Source organism: Eubalaena glacialis, chromosome 15 (assembly GCF_028564815.1).
Source record: "Eubalaena glacialis isolate mEubGla1 chromosome 15, mEubGla1.1.hap2.+ XY, whole genome shotgun sequence".
In the NCBI taxonomy this organism is placed as follows: Eukaryota; Metazoa; Chordata; class Mammalia; order Artiodactyla; family Balaenidae; genus Eubalaena; species Eubalaena glacialis.
Window position 1 is genome coordinate 77,949,353 of NC_083730.1, and position 19,918 is coordinate 77,969,270.

At 41.7% G+C, this 19,918-nt stretch overlaps 1 protein-coding gene across 9 annotated transcripts in view; it reads right to left on the bottom strand.

Moving 5' to 3' along the window:
- The window catches only part of HECTD4 (HECT domain E3 ubiquitin protein ligase 4), a 194,701-nt gene that overhangs the window by 61,541 nt on the left and 113,242 nt on the right, over positions 1–19,918 (bottom strand). For 8 of the 9 annotated variants that reach the window (XM_061170219.1, XM_061170217.1, XM_061170218.1 and 5 more), the window contains 15 exons: positions 19,332–19,467; positions 19,097–19,238; positions 18,841–19,007; positions 16,440–16,586; positions 15,572–15,756; positions 13,156–13,309; positions 11,975–12,255; positions 11,554–11,743; positions 10,480–10,561; positions 9,265–9,467; positions 8,427–8,562; positions 7,441–7,623; positions 6,810–6,974; positions 6,244–6,413; positions 5,220–5,335 (listed from right to left, as the gene is read on the bottom strand). In XM_061170219.1, coding sequence (XP_061026202.1) covers positions 5,220–5,335; positions 6,244–6,413; positions 6,810–6,974; positions 7,441–7,623; positions 8,427–8,562; positions 9,265–9,467; positions 10,480–10,561; positions 11,554–11,743; positions 11,975–12,255; positions 13,156–13,309; positions 15,572–15,756; positions 16,440–16,586; positions 18,841–19,007; positions 19,097–19,238; positions 19,332–19,467 — 2,457 coding nt within the window. The remainder of the gene's footprint in view (positions 1–5,219; positions 5,336–6,243; positions 6,414–6,809; positions 6,975–7,440; positions 7,624–8,426; positions 8,563–9,264; positions 9,468–10,479; positions 10,562–11,553; positions 11,744–11,974; positions 12,256–13,155; positions 13,310–15,571; positions 15,757–16,439; positions 16,587–18,840; positions 19,008–19,096; positions 19,239–19,331; positions 19,468–19,918) is intronic. The other variant, XM_061170216.1, reaches the window with a different exon arrangement.

The following is a 19,918-nucleotide window of genomic DNA, read 5'->3' on the forward strand; positions in this document are numbered from 1 at the left end:
GTGAATAACATCTGCAGCAGTGTCCTTATAATAAATCAGTAACAAGTGTCATGGAGATACTTCAATGTAGATCGGTGGAATCAGACCAAATAATAAGGGAGAAGCAATTCTTAGGAATTAGGAAGGGAGTGGGGGCTGTTTGGCAGAGTTGAGGCATGTCTGCCATGAAGTAGGCTTAACGTAAGAGGAGATTTTTATAGCATCTAGTATGAGAATAAAAAGCTCCTATGCTACAAATTCAAGAAAGAAAAGGCTGATTGTATTGTACTTTAGCCATAGTAACAAGTAACTGCCAGAACCGGCTGTAAATTCATTCCAATCTATAAATGATAACTTAACAGTAGTAACAGCACTTAGGAAAGCCAGCCTCTCAGTGACAGCTCTATGTGCCTGACAATCAGCCACTCAAATCGGGGCTTCAGGAAGGTAACTGTGATGACAATGGGAAAATACAAAGTGCAAGAAGGAAAAGTTTGGAGAATAATGCAGATGCCTAAACACAAGATAAAAAGCACCCAACTTAAAGAGCTGGTAGTGGAGATGAACAGGAAAGAGATAAATTTCAGGAGCATTTCAAAGGAAGAATCAGATATGGCAACTGATTGGATGTGGAAGGACTCAGTGTCTGAGGGTCAACAATAGCCCAAGCATAACCAAGAATAGGGAATTCGGAAAGGAGAGTGGATTCCAGAGTAAATGATGACTTTGGTTTTAAATGTGGTATATTCATGAGGCTGGGGCTTGCAGGGGGTTCCTTCTATGAAAAATAGCTACCAGGCCTGCACCTCAAGAGAAGGACTGCCCACAGCAGAAGCCATGAAAGCACAAGGAAGGGTAGATAAAGCAAAGAAGGTGGGTCAAGGCAAAACTTAGAGCAGTTTCTTCAAGTGAGCTGAGAGGGCCACTTGCATTACAACTGCCCAGGCCCACCCTTGACTTCTGACTTTTTGGTGGAACTTGGAAAGCATTTTAAACGTGCCTCCCAGAGATTCTTACAAACTTTCCAAGTGTGAGAACCTCTGGCTCAGGGAATGTGTACATTTAGGAAGGAGGGAGAAGAGGAAATCTGAGAGATTCTGCCTTCTGTAAGAGTATAAAAAAAAAGTTGAGAACTTTTTCGGTTTCTATGTGTCTTTTCTTCAGTTTCACAATCTGTTTCCTATGCTGTTTCAACCAAGGGATCCAGTTAACTCCTCAGGAATATTTCTTTCTTTCTTCTTCTTTTTTTTAGTATTTATTTATTTATTTGGCTGCGTCAGGTCTTAGTTGCGGCATGCAGCATCTTCGTTGCCGCGTGCAGGATCTTCGTTACAGCTGCGGGATCTTTAGTTGCAGCATGTGGGATCTAGTTCCCTGAGCAGGGATCGAACCCAGACCCAGACCCCCTGCATTGGGAGCCCAGAGTCTTAGACACTGGACCACCAGGGAAGTCCCCAGGAATATTTCTTTATGAGAAAAAGCTCTGTAGTGCTATCTTCCTAGACCAAATGGAATTAGGTACTCTTTTCTTTGGGTTAGAGAAGCTGTAAAATTTAGCTATGAGTGAGTTAACATTACATTATTTTACTTCATCTGGCCAAGTCCGTGGCTTAATTCATCCCAGATGAAGTAAAATAATAAAAGGAATTCATTGAAATTTTTTTCATTTTAGAGAATCAATATATTGTCGCATATACATTTTATGACACTTTCATATATGAAATTTAAAAATCTTGATACATTAAAAAATAAAAATCAGGGAATTCCCTCATGGTGCAGTGGTTAAGAATCCACTTGCCAATGCAGGGGACACGGGTTCGAGCCCTGGTCCGGGAAGATCCCACATGCTGCGAAGCAACTAAGCCCGAGCGCCACAACTACTGAGCTGGCGCTCTAGAGCCCGCGAGCCACAACTACTGGGCCTGTGTGCCACAACTACTGAAGCCCGTGCGCCTAGGGCTTGTGCTCCACAACAAGAGAAGCCACCGCAATGAGAAGCCTGCGTACTGCAATGACGAGTAGCCCCCGCTCGTGGCAATTAGAGAAAGCCTATGCGCAGCAACAAAGACCCAACGCAGCCAAAAAAAAATAAATGAAATAAATTTATAAAATAAATAAATAAATAAATAAATAATCAAAGAATTCTTTCTCTTCTACCCACCACTTTGGATCTCATTTCTTAAACAGCATTTCTTTTGAGCACAGGCTATGACTCCCTAGCGGGCTATAAGAATCCACTACTGGGGCTTCCCTGGTGGCAGAGTGGTTAAGAATATGCCTGCCAATGCAGGGGACATGGGTTCAAGCCCTGGTCCGGGAAGATCCCACATGCTGCGGAGCAACTAAGCCCATGCGCCACAGCTACTGAGCCTGTGCTCTAGAGCCAGTGAGCCACAACTACTGAAGCCCGTGCACCTGGAGCCCGTGCTCCGCAACAAGAGAAGCCACCACAATGAGAAGCCCGCGTACCGCAACGAAGAGTAGCCCCGCTCGCCCCAGCTAGAGAAAGCCCACGTGCAGCAACGAAGACCCAAAACAGCGAAAAATAAAAACAAATAAATAAATAAATTAAAAAAAAAAAAAGAATCCACTACTATGTTGTAAAGTAATTCAGATATAGGTTGTTTTTTTTTTTTTGCTGCATTGGGTCTTCGTTGCTGTGTGCCAGCTTTCTCTAGTCGCGGCGAGTGGAGGCTACTCTTTGTTGCGGTGTGCGGTCTTCTCATTGCGGTAGCTTCTCTTGCTTTGGAGCAGGGGCTCTAGGCGCGTGGGCTTCAGTAGTTGTGGCACACGGGCTCAGTAGTTGTGGCTCGCCGGCTCTAGAGCGCAAGCTCAGTAGTTGTAGTGCACGGGCTTAGTCACTCCGCAGCATGTGGGATCTTCCCGGACCAGGGCTTGAACCCATGTCCCCTGCCTTGGCAGGCAGATTCTTAACCACTGCGCTACCAGTGAAGCCCTGTTTTTGTTTTTTTTTAAATACAGGTAAATGACTCAGGAATCAGCAAACTTGGATATCTACATTTAACCTCAGAGCTCTTTCTGATAATCTAATAAGTGAGTTATTAAGGACTGTTACACTTGACATAGGACAGTATTTTAGAATATAAATCGCTGTGTATAACCTCATAGTCTTCTCTTTTGTAGCAATTAATAAGAACCTCCCCCACGTTTCTTTCCAACTCTTTGTTACCACAGGGTTCTTTTCCACAGAAAAAAATGGGTTAGTGGGTTATCATTAAAACCATTTGCTCTAAATTATTACAATTCCTGCCTTGTACATTAAGTACCAAAGTTAATTTCACAGAGTAAGACCCCTTTATTCCATAAAATGTATAAAAGATACCCAGAAAGAGTCCTATGGAATAGTAAGTGATTCATTCAGCAAGTTATATGCTTGTTAAAATCAGTCGAATAAGTCTTAGGATGCAACCTAAGCCAAGAATATTGAAAGCAGAGGCAGGACACTACATACCACAAGTACAAAAGTAAATTATAAGCAAGTATTTAGCATAAGTAATTTCACCCAAGAAGCCGAGCAAGCAAGCTCCTTTTCTTTTGTTCTTTTTCCCTTTTCTTGGGGTCTCTCTGAGGTTTTTTTTTTTTTTTAATATTTTATTTATTTATTTGGTTGCACCAGGCCTTAGTTGTGGCAAGCAGCCTCCTTAGTTGCGGCACATATGCTCCTTAGTTACGGCTCACTGGCTCTTTAGCTGTGGCAGGACAACTCTTAGTTGTGGCATGCATGTAGGATCTAGTTCCCTGACCAGGGATCGAACCCAGGCCCCCTGCATTGGGAGCATGGAGTCTTAACCACTGCGCCACCAGGGAAGTCCCTCTCTGAGGTTTTTTTTAACAGTTGTTGGCTCCACACAACCATGCTTATTAAGGGAAGGAGATTTGAGAAGTAAAACAGATACAGAATGAAGACAAATTAAAAAGCGAAACCAAACCAACAGAAATCACTGCCACATGAAAAAGGACAAAAATTTAAGGACAGAAAAGAGATTAGAGAGTTACTGAAACAAAGCAAACAGCATGAGAGACAGTAAATAATATAGATAACAAAAATGACCAAAAAAAAAAAAAAGGATAAAACTAAAACCATTAGGGAAGGTAAGGATATCCACTTCTTCCTTACAGTTTATGAAAATGCTAGTACTCGAGCATTGGAGAAATGCTAATCTAATTGTGAACAATTACATTTAGAGTCCTACTATGTCCTTGGGGATAAAGGGTAAATTTTTACTTAAAAAACACCCAGGCCAACTATCAATTTACAGGAAATTTGAGGACAAAAGGACACATTAAATGACACCACAGGATATAATCAGCAAAATCCGGACTGTGGGAAACTCTTCAACGAATAAGTTGCAAGGGAAGAAAAGATACTGAGGGGAATTTTTTTTAAAAAGAGATTTAAAAGACAGCAATGAATTATAATAGATGAACATTATTTGGATCCTGATTCAAATAAACAAATGTAAGAACAAGTATTACTTTATGAGAACATTAGAAAGTTGAACACTGACTAGATATTTAATAATATTAAAGAATTATTGTAAATTTTTTAGATGTGATACTGATATTGTGGTTATTTTAAGAGTCCTTATTTTTGACACACATACTAAAATATTTATGTTTAAAATAAAGGAATATCTAAAAATCTGCTTAAAAATAATCCAGGAGGGTGCAGCATAGATGAAACAGGATTGGCTATGAGTTGATAACTGTTGAAACTAGATGATGGAAAAGTGAGGGTTCATTATATGAAATAAATCTCTCTATTCTTGTATTCGTTCGAACTTTTCCATAAACACACACACACAGACACAGAGGAACACACACACACACAAAGATGGATGTTAGTACAAATTCTTGATTCTGAATTCAAATGTGGCCAATGATAATAGTCAGAAAGTATCTGCAGCCCTAAGGACAGCTCATACATAATTCTAATTGAGAAATAAAGGCAACTAATTAATATGAATGGGGAAAAGAAAACACTCTGACATAGTGGTCCTAAAGTTAAATTGAAAAATGCTGATTTCCTAGTTGGCATATACTGAAGGTTTTTATTTACATTTCTAGATCTGAAATGAAAGTAAATTGTGGTAAGTGTTGTGTTTAGAGCTCAGCTGTTGGATGTGTACATGAAAACAGTTAACATTCCATTATCAAATTATAAATGTGCTGACAAAACTTAACACAACAGGGTAGAAAGGAAAGTAACAGGTACTTACCAGCACTGCATTCCTGGGCTACTAGGTTGAGAACTTCAACAGCTGCTGGACACTGCTGTATGAATTCTTCACAAAATAAGCTGTCTTCTAAAAGCTGGGCCATGACCAGGCATGCTCTTAATGTTAAAAGATTTACAATATTTCAAAGTCATCAATGGTCATTCTCTAAAAAGTCAACTGTGAAAAACATTTCAATCAATTTTATCCTCTAATTTAAACAAGGTTCAAACTCCCCATTCCTCTTGCTTTTTTTCTGAGCTGGACTGGCTGGGAAGTATATAACTTCTCTTTTCCCCGCATAGTAACTGCTGACACTGCGTCGACAATCGGAAAAGGGAAAAATGGCTGCCATCTCCCTAAATGAAGTCACCAAGTGCCAGGAGAGAAATCAGCACCACCTCTTAACAGCCCTTCCTAAGCTGCGCTCCACGGGCAATATTAATGTTCTGGGAACAAGAGAGGTCCAAACGCTTGGGAAATCTGTATGCTGATCTCTCTCACCTGATTCAAAACACATATTAGAACTTTCTGACAAGTTTCATTGTCAAAAGAAACGTGCTGTTGTTTAATTGTAAATAAACGTATTTTCTTTCCAACTCCAACACTTGTGAGCATTCCCTCATTTTCTCCTCAGCAGTTTGGAAAGCAGATGGACCAGATAGGTACTAATGTGGTCCGAACCACTTTAAAAAAGGCAAAGCTGCAGAAGAATTCCTGTGACAGGACAAAGTTCTTTAACCAAAGCAAATCAGTGGAGCCTTATGTATGTGCTCTATATATCAATCATATTTTGTTTATTTACTTTCTTAGGGAAACAGCTAAACTTTATTTCAAAGTGCAGAAACTGGGGAATGCAACAAAAACTGTAGTAAACATAGCACAAGAGGATGGTTTCTGTTACTCAGTTTGGCATGAAGTTCATGCTGCGGACCCACTAAGGCTGGTGCAGAGGGGCCCATGGAGGACCCCTGTCTCTGTGCCTGCACCACCTCAGCACATGAGGGGATCTTTGGAGGGTGCTCACCTTGTTCTTATTTCAGCCAGGAGCCGAACGACTGCCATCACAGGAGCTGACCCATCTCCTGTTGCAGGAAGTGAGGTATGAATAGAGAGACTTCCCTCCTGAGGAAGCAACATGGACTGGACTGCCTGTACTACCTTCTCAGTAATGGACAGTTTATGAAGAGGCAATGCCTGATGGCGGTGGGGGGAGGGGCATGGCAAAAAGTTAAATTCAAGTAGTTAGTTTATAAGAAATGAGGGTGTTATTATCATCTGGAGTTAATTCTCAAAATTTCAGTTAAAAAGAATCAAATCACCGTACAGAATTGCAAGCTAGACCCAAACAATTAAACATACAATACACTGTGGAATATTCCAAACCAAAGAAATGAATTTTGTCATCTAGGTAAAAATTTCCACACAAATGTTACTATTAAATGATTATGCCCAATAGGTAAATACACGTCACAAGTAAAATTTAAGAAAACCAAGTATTTGTGCTTCTGTACTGTGTATGTGCATATTACTCATTACAGTACGGTTACCATCTGCAGTAACATTTTAAGATGCATTTAAAAATCACCTTACCTCTGATCTTGGAACACAAAGTCTAGACAATGGAATAGTCAGTGTGTCTGATGCTTGCGACGTCTTTCTACAGTCTATGGGTGGGAATTTGACTGTAGCTATACCTTCCTGTTCATTGATAGAAGCCACTACTCCGATGCTTCCTGATATTCCTCTACCTAAAACCTAGAGACACAGAGGGATTAGCACTACCTACCAGCTCTGATGTTGTGAGCAATTATCTGATGTGACAAGTGGGAAGAGGAAATTTACAGCTGTCATTACCGGCATTACAGTAATAGTTTCTTATAACACAGATACCAAGCCCTGAACATGAGTTAAAATAATAGGTCCTAAAACCTTACATCAAGGTGATCACAGTACGATACAAATTCAAACTTGCAATTCTAAAATATTGCCAATATTAACACCACCACAGGACACAAGTATTGTAGTTAACATTACACGGTATTGTACTAATATCTGACTAATCTGCAGCATAGTGTGGATTAGAAGTCACGAGTTTCTCAGCTTAAAGGAACAAGGATTTTTGTCCAAATGGGTGGATGATACTTGTCTTAGAGATGAGCAGTTAATCAATGGACTTATATACAGGGGAAAGCGATGACTTGGGAAAACGGTGGCTGGTTACCTGAACCTCAGACCCTATCTTGATTGTCTCTTTGAAGCCTCCAAGTGCACACAGTGCAGCGACAGCCTGGCGGGCGATTCTCTGAAGTTTGGCGAGTTTTCTGCCACTACTGCTGCCATTTTCCAGAATGCTTTCTGCATATTTCCCCAATTGTGGAATGTACATCAGCGCACGAGACAGAACCTAAATGTAAGAAGCAGCCCATGCAGTGGGAGATAAAGCTCTGGTTGTTTTGATACTAAGCATGATGCAGTGTCTACAACAGTGCCTGGGTCCCAAGTGCTAAAGGAACTCTCGATATGGGAGGGATGAAATAATTATCAGGTATGACCACTGACATTCTTGGCATATTTGCCTTATGTGATTGGACAGAACTGGAAATACACAACCTCAAAATATGGGAGAATCAAACACTGTTAATAAAACCCCTAAACTAAAGCAAAAATATATCTGCAGGAAAACCATAACAGCATACTGCCTACATCTCAACACCCAAGTATCTTTAGGACACGTTATAAGGTGTTCACATCACGAATGACTGGGAAAAGGGAAATTGATTACCAAACCCTAATTTTCAGGAAACTGAACTATTGTTTGTAAAGATGAATTACTGACAGAGCACTCAGGGAGCGTAAATCACACAGAGGCCTCCTTAGGACTTAGTAAGTACACTTAACAAATCCAATAAACCAAGGCTGCATGATTTCCTAATGTTAGTACCAATCGAATACAAGCAAGAAGGAGAAACAAGGAGTGCCATTCTTTTCCTGAGAACACTAGCCTGCCTTCTGTGAAATCAGAACTGGCAGTGAAAGGAGATGTGGGTTAACAGAGTTGAAGCTACTGAATCAAAGCAAATTTCAGGGGAAACACAGTTAACAAGTATATCTGGCCAGTTTGGGAACTCTCTGTTAGAATGCCCTTTGCTAGAACAGAACATTAACTTCTGTCTTGCTTCCTCTTTTAAGCAGCAACAGCGTACTAGCCTTCTCTGCTGTCGTGGTCCATATCTGAGCAGCATTTGACTCAGGCGCCATCAGCAAGCTGTGAAGCAAGGCGATCACTTCTGCGGCCATGCTGTTTGCCACATGCCCACTGATGAAAGGTCGGACAGGGTCGGTCCTGCAAGTGTCAACAGGGAAAAGTGTCAGTGCCCAGTGATGGTGAATAAGGCAGACGAGTGGCTTCAGGCTTGGCACCAGATGCAAATATTTTCTAGTTATAAATACTGGAAAAAGTGGGTTTCGGTGACTCCCATTCTTTCTGGTAACTGAAGAAGCCTTGGAAACAATGGACCCCAAACCTTTAACTGTATAAACCATCGTGATCAAGGAAAGGACCTACACTACATCTGCCTCTGGCTGGCAAGCACAGAACCTCATGCAAACTTCCCAGGGGCAACACGCATTTATCCTTCCTCCAACTGGAAAGAAGCTTCTGTGTACAGCTGGGATGGTGACAAGTATTGTTTGGATGAAGTAAAGGCAGCAAGGATAGAGTTTACTATTTCTGCTACTCAAAAAAACTATAGCTGGTTTTCCTGGTGGTGGCCTTTCTCAGAAAAACAATCCTCCAGCCACAGATGTCCACTCAGCCCGGAGGGCCTCCCTATTCGTCCCTCACAACCTCGGATCCACCTGGATGGTCATCACTTTCTGACTTGACTTTGAGAACAACTACTACAACGGATGGGTGTTTTAAGCCCTCAGTCCTCATTTCCAGCCGGTCAAGGGGAGGATATAAAATTAAAACCCTCAAAACAAATCCTTTACAAAGTAAGTCTGAGAAGAGTGCAGACAGCTTCCACCCTGTGAAAGGTTTTACCTGGCAAGTTCAGAGTTCCTCTCTCGGCAAATGGAAGTTTGGGCGGTTTTCTTCTTGTCCCCTGTGGACAGTCCACTCACAGTCTCTGGGTTGAGCGACTCCACGGGTGGCCCGACGCTGACGATGAGGCCTGACTGTGCCCACTTGGTTGCTTTTCGCAGAGCAGCTGCCGCCTCTTCTGTAATCACCTCACAGCAGCCACCCTGGGGATCAGATTGAAGACATTTATGATACTCTTTTCGCTCTTCTCAGCACTATACTTTAAAAAATCTGCTTCCCCTAATCCAGGCTCATTTTTATAAATTCATATATTAAAATATTATATGTAGAAAGTTAAATCTCCACAAACATCCTTTGTCCTCACCCAGTCAGAGATCACTGTTAGTCCCCTAGAATTTTTTCCATGCAGATTCTGACATACATAATCATAGGTCACGCTACACAGTTTTGATTTCTTTTTTATCAGTTATCAAAACATCATGAATTGTGATAATTGATATGAACCTGATACCATAAAATATCATGAATATCCATGTCTATATATTTAGACCTACCTGATTATTTTTATAGTTGTACAGTATTTCATTATATGAATGTAATAATTTCTTTAACAAATCCCCTATTTATGGGTACACAGATTCTATTTTGTTTTTTACAAACAGAACTGCCAAGGACAGGCTTGTCTCTGGATACTTGAAAATGCCTATTTACCCTCACCTTGGCAATAATGGGTACCATCGATCTTAACATTATCAGTGCGACAGGTAAAAATGATACACTACTATTGTTTTATTACTCCCCTTTAATTATTTATCGTGTAATCTGTGAGTCTGAGCATATTTTTATATTTTCATGGGCTTTTTTGTCTTTATTTCTTATTATCTATTATTATTACTCTTTTAACCTTTCACCCTATGGTCACTTTTTTTTTTTTTTGATCGCTTTTAAAGTATTTTTAGGCTGTAGAACTTTCTTAACAGAGCTAATAAAATTTCTAGGTCAAAACCAAGAGTTCTCTTCTACATTTTAACGTTAATGATACATTGATTTTGACTAGTTCTCTTGAAAATGGCCTCAGTTAAGCCACTGTCTTCAATTTCTCACCCTGTGGTAACTTGAAATTTTTTTAAAAAATTTCTCCTGACAACCTGAAGCCTGGCACACGTTCTTCAACTGTGGGTCTTGGCGGAGCAGCCTCCTCCATATTGGGGTTACCTTTGTCATGTCTCGGTCCATTTTCACGACTTTCTCCATGTTGGCACCAGTACCAAGTCGGAAGGGCCGTCCTTCTGAGCTACTAAAATGGGAAGGCAGAGAGAGGCAATGATTTTACAGGCATGGTCACAAGTGGGGGAGGCATCAGTGAGTGATCTAAATCCCAAAGTGAGGGGATTTTAACAACAGCCTGGATTGCTGCCTTGGTGTGAATGACTGGATCTTCCTTTCTAATAATTCAGCTCCCCCTGCCTCCTAAACCTGGCTCTCAAAAAAATCTTTCACCAAATTTGTACTATGACGTTTCACAGTGCCCAGGAATGTTCCTTGCAAGTTTCTTCATCTATGTGCTGACTTGCCCTGACCCCGCTTAGTCTATGCCAACAGCCTAGTAGTGCTTTCGGTTGCCATGATGGCAGACAAGGGATCCAATTATGAGGATGACACCATCATTCAATCATTTATTTGAAGAGAGAACTCTTCCATCTGAGACATAAACACCTCTCCTAAATTCCCTTGTGCTCCGTGGGACCTTCTCGTTGTCCTGGATTCCACTGACAGGGCCCTGTAGATTTGTAATCTTTGGACAGTAATTATATATTTTTACTTCCTTGTTGAGCAATCATACCATTCATCCTTTGATTAAATAAAGCTATAAAAAAGTTTCTTATTTCTTCACCTCACAGTCAATGGTATCCCTAAATTTACTGATGGCTGAAGGATGCCAATAACTGAAAACCAAGCTGCATTATTCCTTCTCAAAGCCCAGGTCACACTATAGACTCCTCGTAGGACACAAATGATACATTCTCAACAGGATTTTCACTCTGTTGGGTCTGGAGAGACAGTACCGAGTTGTGGTTAAAAGTTTGGGTTCTGCGTCAGAGGGACCTGCATTTATATTTCAGCTCTGCCTCAGTTTCTCCGTATGTAATGACAGGGATGATAGTAACATTGATTACCTCTTAGGGGTGTTAACAGGTCTGAGACAGTTGATACCTGTAAGGGGCTTACTCAGCACAGTGCCTGCGACATGGCTAGTGCTTGATGGCATGTAGCTATTACAATCATCACCTTAGTAATGGTTGGAGAACTTCATGGGATGACTGGTCTTCCCGCTTGTGGATAAAGATAGAGAGCTTGCCATCCACTGCTTCACTCTCTTCTCCAGGGTCTTTATCTCCTTTTAAGGAACTCTTGGGGCTGGTTTTTGTCAATGCGGTGTCAGGTTCGGAAGCGGTTGGAGAAAGGACTGTCTGACATCCTTTAAGCAAATAGAAAAATTGCGAAGTTGTTTGTGCGGCTCCCCTGTATGAGGAAAGCACTGGCTTTGGAATCTCTCTTCCTCCCTCTCTCCCGCTCTGTCCCTTCTCCGCTCTCTCTCCCTTTTATCACAGGAAGCACAGCTGCAGTTGTGGACAAGGGAAAGCTCGGTCTGACCGTCCACAGGAAGTGAGCGCCTCAGTGCCATTCTTCCGTCCAGGAGGCTACTCACCTGGGACCACATAATCTGCTAGCTTTGCTAAGAGCAACGAGGCGATCTTGGACGCTGGGTCGCTGGGATCCTCTTGCTCGCTGTTTAGGGAGGGGACAGAGTAGCTCCAGGGTGGGAGCTCCACATTCCCACAGTCTTCTACGCTCATCAGCGGGAGTGCTGCCCGGCACAGCTGAAGAATGATAAGAACCAGCTTTGGGGACGGGCGTTGGTCAAGCAGCAGGGAGAGGAGTTTGGACACACAAGCTGGCTGGCTCAGGATGGCTTTACCTATGTGACTCCTGCAAAAGGAGGAAGAAAAGGTCCACAATGCTGAGAATGTTATCTACAGAAATTCAGAAGCAAAAGTTCCCTAAATGAGGTTAAACAAACTGATGACTTCATATTTAATGAGGAAGACACAGATTTGGCAATATGTTTTTACGAAGGAGAATTAAGGGTTTTTGTAAACATCTGATGAAAGCTCATAATTGACCAACAACACTTTAAAAGATTTTTGAATATTTTCTGATACCTGATATTTATTTAATTGAGATCCTATAGTTCAGCACGATTCACAGAACACCAAGACTTAGAAACCCAAGCTAGGAGGCTTTTAGTTTAGTCTTTTATTCCTTTTTAAGAAGTGCTTCAAGACCAAAGAGATCATACAGTGCTGTACTGGCCTCAAGAGTCTGGGATCTGCCACAGCTGAACCTGTTACATTTCAGCAGAAACCAAAGAATAAGCAGCCTTATGTGGACAAGCTTTTGTGGGCCTCACAGCTCACACATGATTAAACCTCCACAGAATATCTTCTTTTAAAGACACAGCATGAGAAGGCGAATTAATTACAAGTCCTGGCTGATTATTCTTTAATCTTGCTATAATGAGGGTAAAGATGTTTGGTTACTGAATGCAATTGTATTGACTCAAAAGGCTAGCAGCTGTTGCCAGTAAAGTACTGAAGCAAATGATAATATGTTATTTTATGATGTAGATATTCACCTAAATAATTTTCTTATTTTGGAACTAAATGCTATTTTTCAATGACTTCATCCTCTACTATTTTTCTTGACGCAGGAGCATATCAGGATGGCCTAGTAAGTTAGATGTTTCTAAAGACAACCACCCGCAAAGGAAGCCAAATCACTCCGAGGAAAAGCCACCTCCTCCCACAGCTCCAGCTGGGCCTTCCTTACCTCGAGAGGTCATTGAGAAGACTCAGGACATCCTGGAGGGCATCGTTCCCGGCAGCCTGGTTGCCGCAGCACTCTGTCGCTCGGGCGAGGTGGTTAGTGAGAAGGCTGGACACCTGACGGGCCAGACCTGAGTGCACAGCCTCTGTGGAGCCGCCTTCAGAGTTCAAGAAAGAAGAAGCGCGGTGAAAACCCCAGGAAGGCATGGCGAGTCTGCAGGTGTGGCGAGCCTGCATTAAAGCCCTCCCTTTGCCCAATTTTTCTTTAACCTGCTCAGTATTTCATTAGCCATCCAATTAGTGTCTCCTCATTAGATAACAACTGCACATAAACAAGGTAACAGTAACTTGAAAAATGATTCAGTGTTGGGGAAAGACATTCCTCTTAATTAAAACTGAATATAATTAATCCACACAAAACCCAGAAACACACTTTGATTGACAGGCGAGAATCACCATTTTACTGTGATGGAAACATCTTGATTTTTTTTTTTTTTTTTAGTGAGGTACAGTTGATGTACAATATAAGTTACAGGTGTATAATATAGTGACTCGTAATTTTTAAAGGTTGTACTCCATTTATAGTTATTATATAATATTGGCTATATTCCCTATGTTGTACAATATACCCTTGTAGCTTATTTTATACACAATATATATAGTTTGTACTGCTTACTCCCCTACCCCTATAGTGCCCCTCCTCGCCCCTCTCCCCACTGGTAACCACTAGCTTGCCCTCTATATCTGCGAGTCTGTTTCTTTTTTGGAAAACACCTTGATGTTTAACTCACACGCTACCTCTTCTCAAACACAATAAAAGACTTTTTTGGGTCTTTCCATTTTCACTGTAGTTCCAGAGCCTTCCCCAAACATCTCCGTAAAAGCCACAAAAATTATTTGCCATTTACTGTTCATTCTGCCTGGAAGTCTTCTTTATCCTTCAGGAAGAACTCACATGTCACCTTCTTTGGGAAGCTTTGCCTGATCCCTAGCACAGCTGGTCTGTAGGGACCTCTATGCTCCCATAGCACTCTGTGTGCACCTTGATCATGGCATTGATTGCACGGTAATTATTTGTTCATTGGTCTATTTCCCCCACTGGACCATATTTTTTAAGATGAGGAACGATGCCTTATTCATCTTATGCCTGGCTCTCAGGACAATAAAACACACAGTGAATGAATAAATAAACAAGCTATATACCTGGGATACTATGGAGAAGTTATCCTTCAAGTTTACTTTTTGAATTGGATTGGTGACTGAAAACATAATCTGGAAATAGCACCTCAAAAGTGCAACTGAAAAATCATTGCATAAAAATGATATTTATTCGGACACCGTTAGCAGTGTTGACAAAAAGGAAATGAAAGATGTCTTCAATTTCCTGGGGTTACTGTACTCCTTCAGGTGGTTCTCGTTCCTCCCCACCCCCTCAGCTTTACTGAGGTATGATTAGCAAATAAAAATTGTATATATTCAGGGGCTTCCCTGGTGGCGCAGTGGTTAGGAATCCGCCTGCCAATGCAGGGGACACGGGTTCATGCCCCGGTCCGGGAAGATCCCACATGCCGCGGAGCGGCTAGGCCCGTGAGCCACAACTACTGAGCCTGCGCGTCTGGAGCCTGTGCTCCGCAACGGGAGAGGCCGCGACGGTGAGAGGCCCGCGCACCGCGATGAAGAGTGGTCCCCGCTCACCGCAACTGGAGAAAGCTCTTGCACAGAAACGAAGACCCAGCACAGCCAAAAATAAATTAATTAATTAAAAAAAAAAATTGTATATATTCAGATTGTAGAACTTGAATTTTTTAAAAGGTGTACAACGTGATGATTTAATATGCATACACATTGTGAAATGATTACCACAATCAAGTTAGTGAAAACATCCATCACCTCCTATAGTTACCTTTCTGTGTGTGGGGGAGGGGATAAGAACACAAGATTAATTCTCTCAGCAACTTTCAAGTATAAATAAAGTATTATTAATTCTAATCACAATGCTGTACATTAGATCTCCAGAACTTATTCATCTTATAACTGAAAGTTTGTCCCTTTGAACAACATCTCCCCATTTCGCCCTGCCCCCTAACCGTGGCAACCACTGTTCTACTGTTTTATGAGTTTGGCTTTTTTAGATTCCACATATAAGTGAGATGGCTGCAGTATTTGTCTTTCTGTGTCTGGCTTATTTCACTTAGCGTAATGTCCTCCAGGTTAGGATACTGTTTACTGTCACAGAGTAGTGATAAATTTTCATAGAACCATGCCGATGAAGAGGCTCCCATGAAATCATAATTGATTCAACCAACCTACTTATGTAATTTAATATAGCTTTTCTTTCCCCCATCCAGCACAAATACTTAATACATAAACACATCAATAGAAGAAATCAATGAGCTCTAGAAAGGAATCCTGTTTCTCACCTTCTTCTTTTTCCCATTCAACGCAGCGGTTGGCAAGCACCTGGAAGGCTGCCCAGGCCATGGTGGCCACCTTCTGCTTCTTGGTTTGTTTCTCACTGGAGCTGGACTCAGTCTGACTGCTCAAGCTACACAGTCGATCCATGAGCTGAACAAGGCCACTGCGCACCAGGCACTTCTCTTCACTCCTGGGCCAGGCAGAAAGGGTTGAATGAAAGAAATATAACTGACCAGCCCTTAGGAACTTCTCACTTAAGATTCAGGTTATCAAAGGGCCATAAAACATGTCGGTATAGTTCCTTGTCCACAACTTAGGATACCAATGTATAACTCAACATAGAAATTTTTTAGAATGAGTATTTTCCTTCATAAATAATGAACTTCAAGTTCTGGTTAGTTCGTATAGAAGAGCAAAGTAAAAGTCGATGGAATCAACACAAGGTTACCATAATAGAAAAAAACTACATATTTTATCATAAGGGGATTCAAAGAATGACTTCATGAATTCTTGACATCTTCAAACTATTAATCAAGTAACTAAGAGAGGAAATAAATGTGCAAAGGCAAAAAATTTTGCTCAATATATAAGTAATTTCCTAGGGACCTATTTCTTTCCTTCAAACTTCTCCATTTTGACAATGTAATATAATCCCTAATGGGGATCCACATTTGATCATGCAGGAACTCAACAATAAGGAATTTACATAGTAACTTTAAGTGTCTGTAGAAGACAAGCTCATTTAATCAGAGTGATAGTGTCACTGGATAATCAAAACCAAAAAATCCAATTTTTTTAATTAAAAAATATTTCTATTTAATCAACTACACTGTGGTGTACCTTACTAACAATAAAAAGCATTTCCTTGCTTACCTGGTGTAAGGTATAGTACATAAGAGTCCGATGCTATTTGCACAAGCAATAGGGTAACGGGCGCACAAAGACACAACAGAGGTCATGGTCTCGCCGAAGGCTTCCTGGACCTGCTCGACCATCCCACCACAGGTTAGTTCTTCAATTCTAGGGAACAGAACCAAGGCTCAGACTTCCTCAACCATGTCGAGAACGGCGATAGTGAACACAAGAGCAAGAGAGTTCTTCTGAGAAACCCAAGAGTGTCTAGATGAATCCAGAACTGAAGGAACCTTGGAGATCAGTGTTTCCCAAACCACAGGATCACAGAAGGCTGTTGGGCGGGATTTCTAAGTGTGCCTCAGAGACAATGCCCACACTCAAGAAAAGTCTGGGAGGGCTTTGCTGGTGGCGCAGTGGTTAAGAATCCGCCTGCCAATGGAGAGGACACGGGTTCGACCCCTGGCCCAGGAAGATCCCACATGCCACGGAGCAGCTAAGCCCGTGCGCTACAACTACTGAGCCTGCGCTCTAGAGCTTGTGTGCCACAGCTTCTGAAGCCCGTGCGCCTAGAGCCCGTGCTTGGCAACAAGAGAAGACACCACAATGAGAAGCCTGTGCACTGCAACGGAGAGTAGCCCCCGCTCGCCACAACTACAGAAAGCCCGTGCGCAGCAACGAAGACCCAACACAGCCAAAAAAAAAGAGAAAAGTCTGGGAAATCCCACGTTAGGTAAAGGTAAGCAGGGTTCCTCACTGAAGGACTACTCAGAACCTTTTAAGGTTAAAGTCTTTCATATCTCTAGGAGCAAGAGAATGGCACCCAACATTTCCCAAACTTATTTAATAATGAAACCATTCATTTGAGGCATGGCTACGACATTCCATGCAGCACTGAATACTGTAAATGCAGTTGCACTAATGAGAAAACCAAGACACAAATAGATCAGCGAAGCGTCCTTTGCAAGTTCGTACTCTGATTATGAGCAGAATATGAGAATCCTGTTGGGAAATAAGACTTACCCAGTGTAAAAACACAACCTGGGATAGATTCTATGGCAATTAATGCTGGCTGAAAACTGGAACTATCGGATTTATCTACAAAGATATACAACATAATATTGTTTATAATAGTAAAAATAAATAAAAACTAAGGTTTAAAAATAGGAAATTGGCTTAAAAAAGGTCCAGGGATATGATGCAGTGCTATCCAAGCACTAAAAACATTAGAGGAGATCACTACGGTTAGACTAAAGACTGAACAAATACACTAAACATTAACAGGTTTTATTTTAAGATGCTGTATTTACAGGTGATTTTTATTTTATACTTTGGGATTTTCTGCATTTTTTTTTAGATGTCTGACACATGGCATTAATAATGTCATGAGGGAAAAAGGAATAATGCTGCCAGTGTTACAGAGAAACTACTCTGGAAGTAAGCTGTGGCAGTCACTAGTGTTACTCACTACGCCTTCTGGGCACCACTGCGGTTGGGTGGGCATGTGACTAGTCTGGCCAACAAGCCAGAGCTCTGACAAGGGCCCTGAAAGCTTTCGAGATGGTGGTCTCCTCCTCTGTCCTGAGCTCTCTGTGATTACCATGAGCCAAGACAGACCTGCAATGGATGTGAGCAAGAACTAAAATTTTGTTTTTTCTGCAGCGAAGAGCAGCCCCCACTCGATGCAACTAGAGAAAGCCTGTGCGCAGAAATGAAGACCCAACGCAGCCAAAAATAAATAAATAAATTTAAAAAAAAAGAAATTTGACTAGTAAAAATAAGCACCAAAAATGTAGGGATATAAGGTTGTTGACTGCAGCACTATTGTTAATGCAAAAGGAAACCAAAACAGAAAGAAGGAAGAAAGGAAGGGTGGAAGAAAGGAAGCAGAGGGAAAGTGAAAGAGAGAAAGAAACAATAAATGAACCTATGTGTCCATCAGTAGCGGATGAGTTAAATAAAATATAACCATCTATACAACGGAGGTCCATGAAGTTCTTAAAAGCTATAATGCAGATCTATACATATTAACATGAAAAGACACAGATATCCAAGATATATTGAGGAAAACAACTGATTGCAGTAAGGCCTGTGTAATATAATCTGAATTGAGTTTTTAAAAAATCATACACATACACACTTAAGCGTACAAAGAGAATGAAATAGCTATTATGTATGCGTAGTTGATACAACAAGCTCTTAATGAACAGAGTGGAATTTAGGAAGGGAAGGTACTCGTAAGGAGACTTTTACTTTCTGTTATATGCGCTGAATTTTTAAAATTAAATCCTGTACCAGTTTTATTAAAGTATATTATTTTATGGGAAAACATTAAAATCTAAGATCTTGCCCCAAGAGTAATCTCTGGAATGGCTTTCGCCCATTCCAGACAGGACAGTATAAACTAACAGAAACAACTGACCTGGGTCCTCCCTGAAGGACCATTGTCACCGGACCCACAAGATGTGTCACTCCCCCGACTCGCACGGCAGCCGTCAGCAATTCCCGCATGTGCACCAGCGCCTGCTTGCGAGTGTTTCCCCGCCGCCACCTTGTCTGCGCAGCCAAAAGAAAGCTGCTGCTGGACACCTGAAACGCATGAAAAGGAAGTACACCTGACTCCTGCTGTCACACGACCCCTCGCGCTATCCACCTGTGGTTGGCAAAACGTGACGTACAGCTTGGTCAGGGTTGGTGCCGATGAAAGCAAACAGCTGCCCCAGCAGGACGCTGTAGGTGGGCTTGTCCCTGCTGTCCTCGATGGTCAATGACTGCAGGAGCGTGAAGGAGCTGCTGCGGTGGCTGGTCACGTGGCGCCGCCTACAGCCAAACAAGAAAGCCGCTCAGGGAGTGTGTTGCGATGACAGCGTTCAGCCGCAGGTGGGAATCCGACCTTGGCCATTAGCTATTTACCTCTGATTTGCTCTAGTAAATTCCAAATCTTCATTACCAATCATTTCCAAGTCAGAAGGAGCCGACATGCTGCGAAGAAAAACAGGCTGCCGCACAGCATGAGATATCACCTTTGTTTCAGAGGCTGATTTACAAGCTGCAACAGAAAGGAAGAAGAACGTTGACATATCTGCTATCCTATTTGTAAGGATGGCAGCAACAGCGAAAAGTAACAAGGAACCACCAAACTGTCTAAGAGTATCTTTGCTTTCCAGTTCAGCCACCCAACCAGCTAGCATGGCACACAGATGATTTTTAGGCCAATTTTTTTTTGGGGGGGTTGGGGGGGCGCCGTACCGCACAGTTTGTGGGATCTTAGTTCTCCAACCAGGGACTGAACCCGGGCCTTCAGCAATGAAAGTGCGGAGTCCTAACCACTGGACCGCCAGGGAATTCCCTAGGCCAATTTTTTAAAACCTTGAATACTGAGGTTTAAAACCTTGAATATCAAGGTTAAAAATTACTTTATCTTGAAAAACTAAACTCTTTTTATCAAATTGGGTTTCCAAAGAAAGGCTGAAAAATTCATTTAATTTTGTAAACCATCA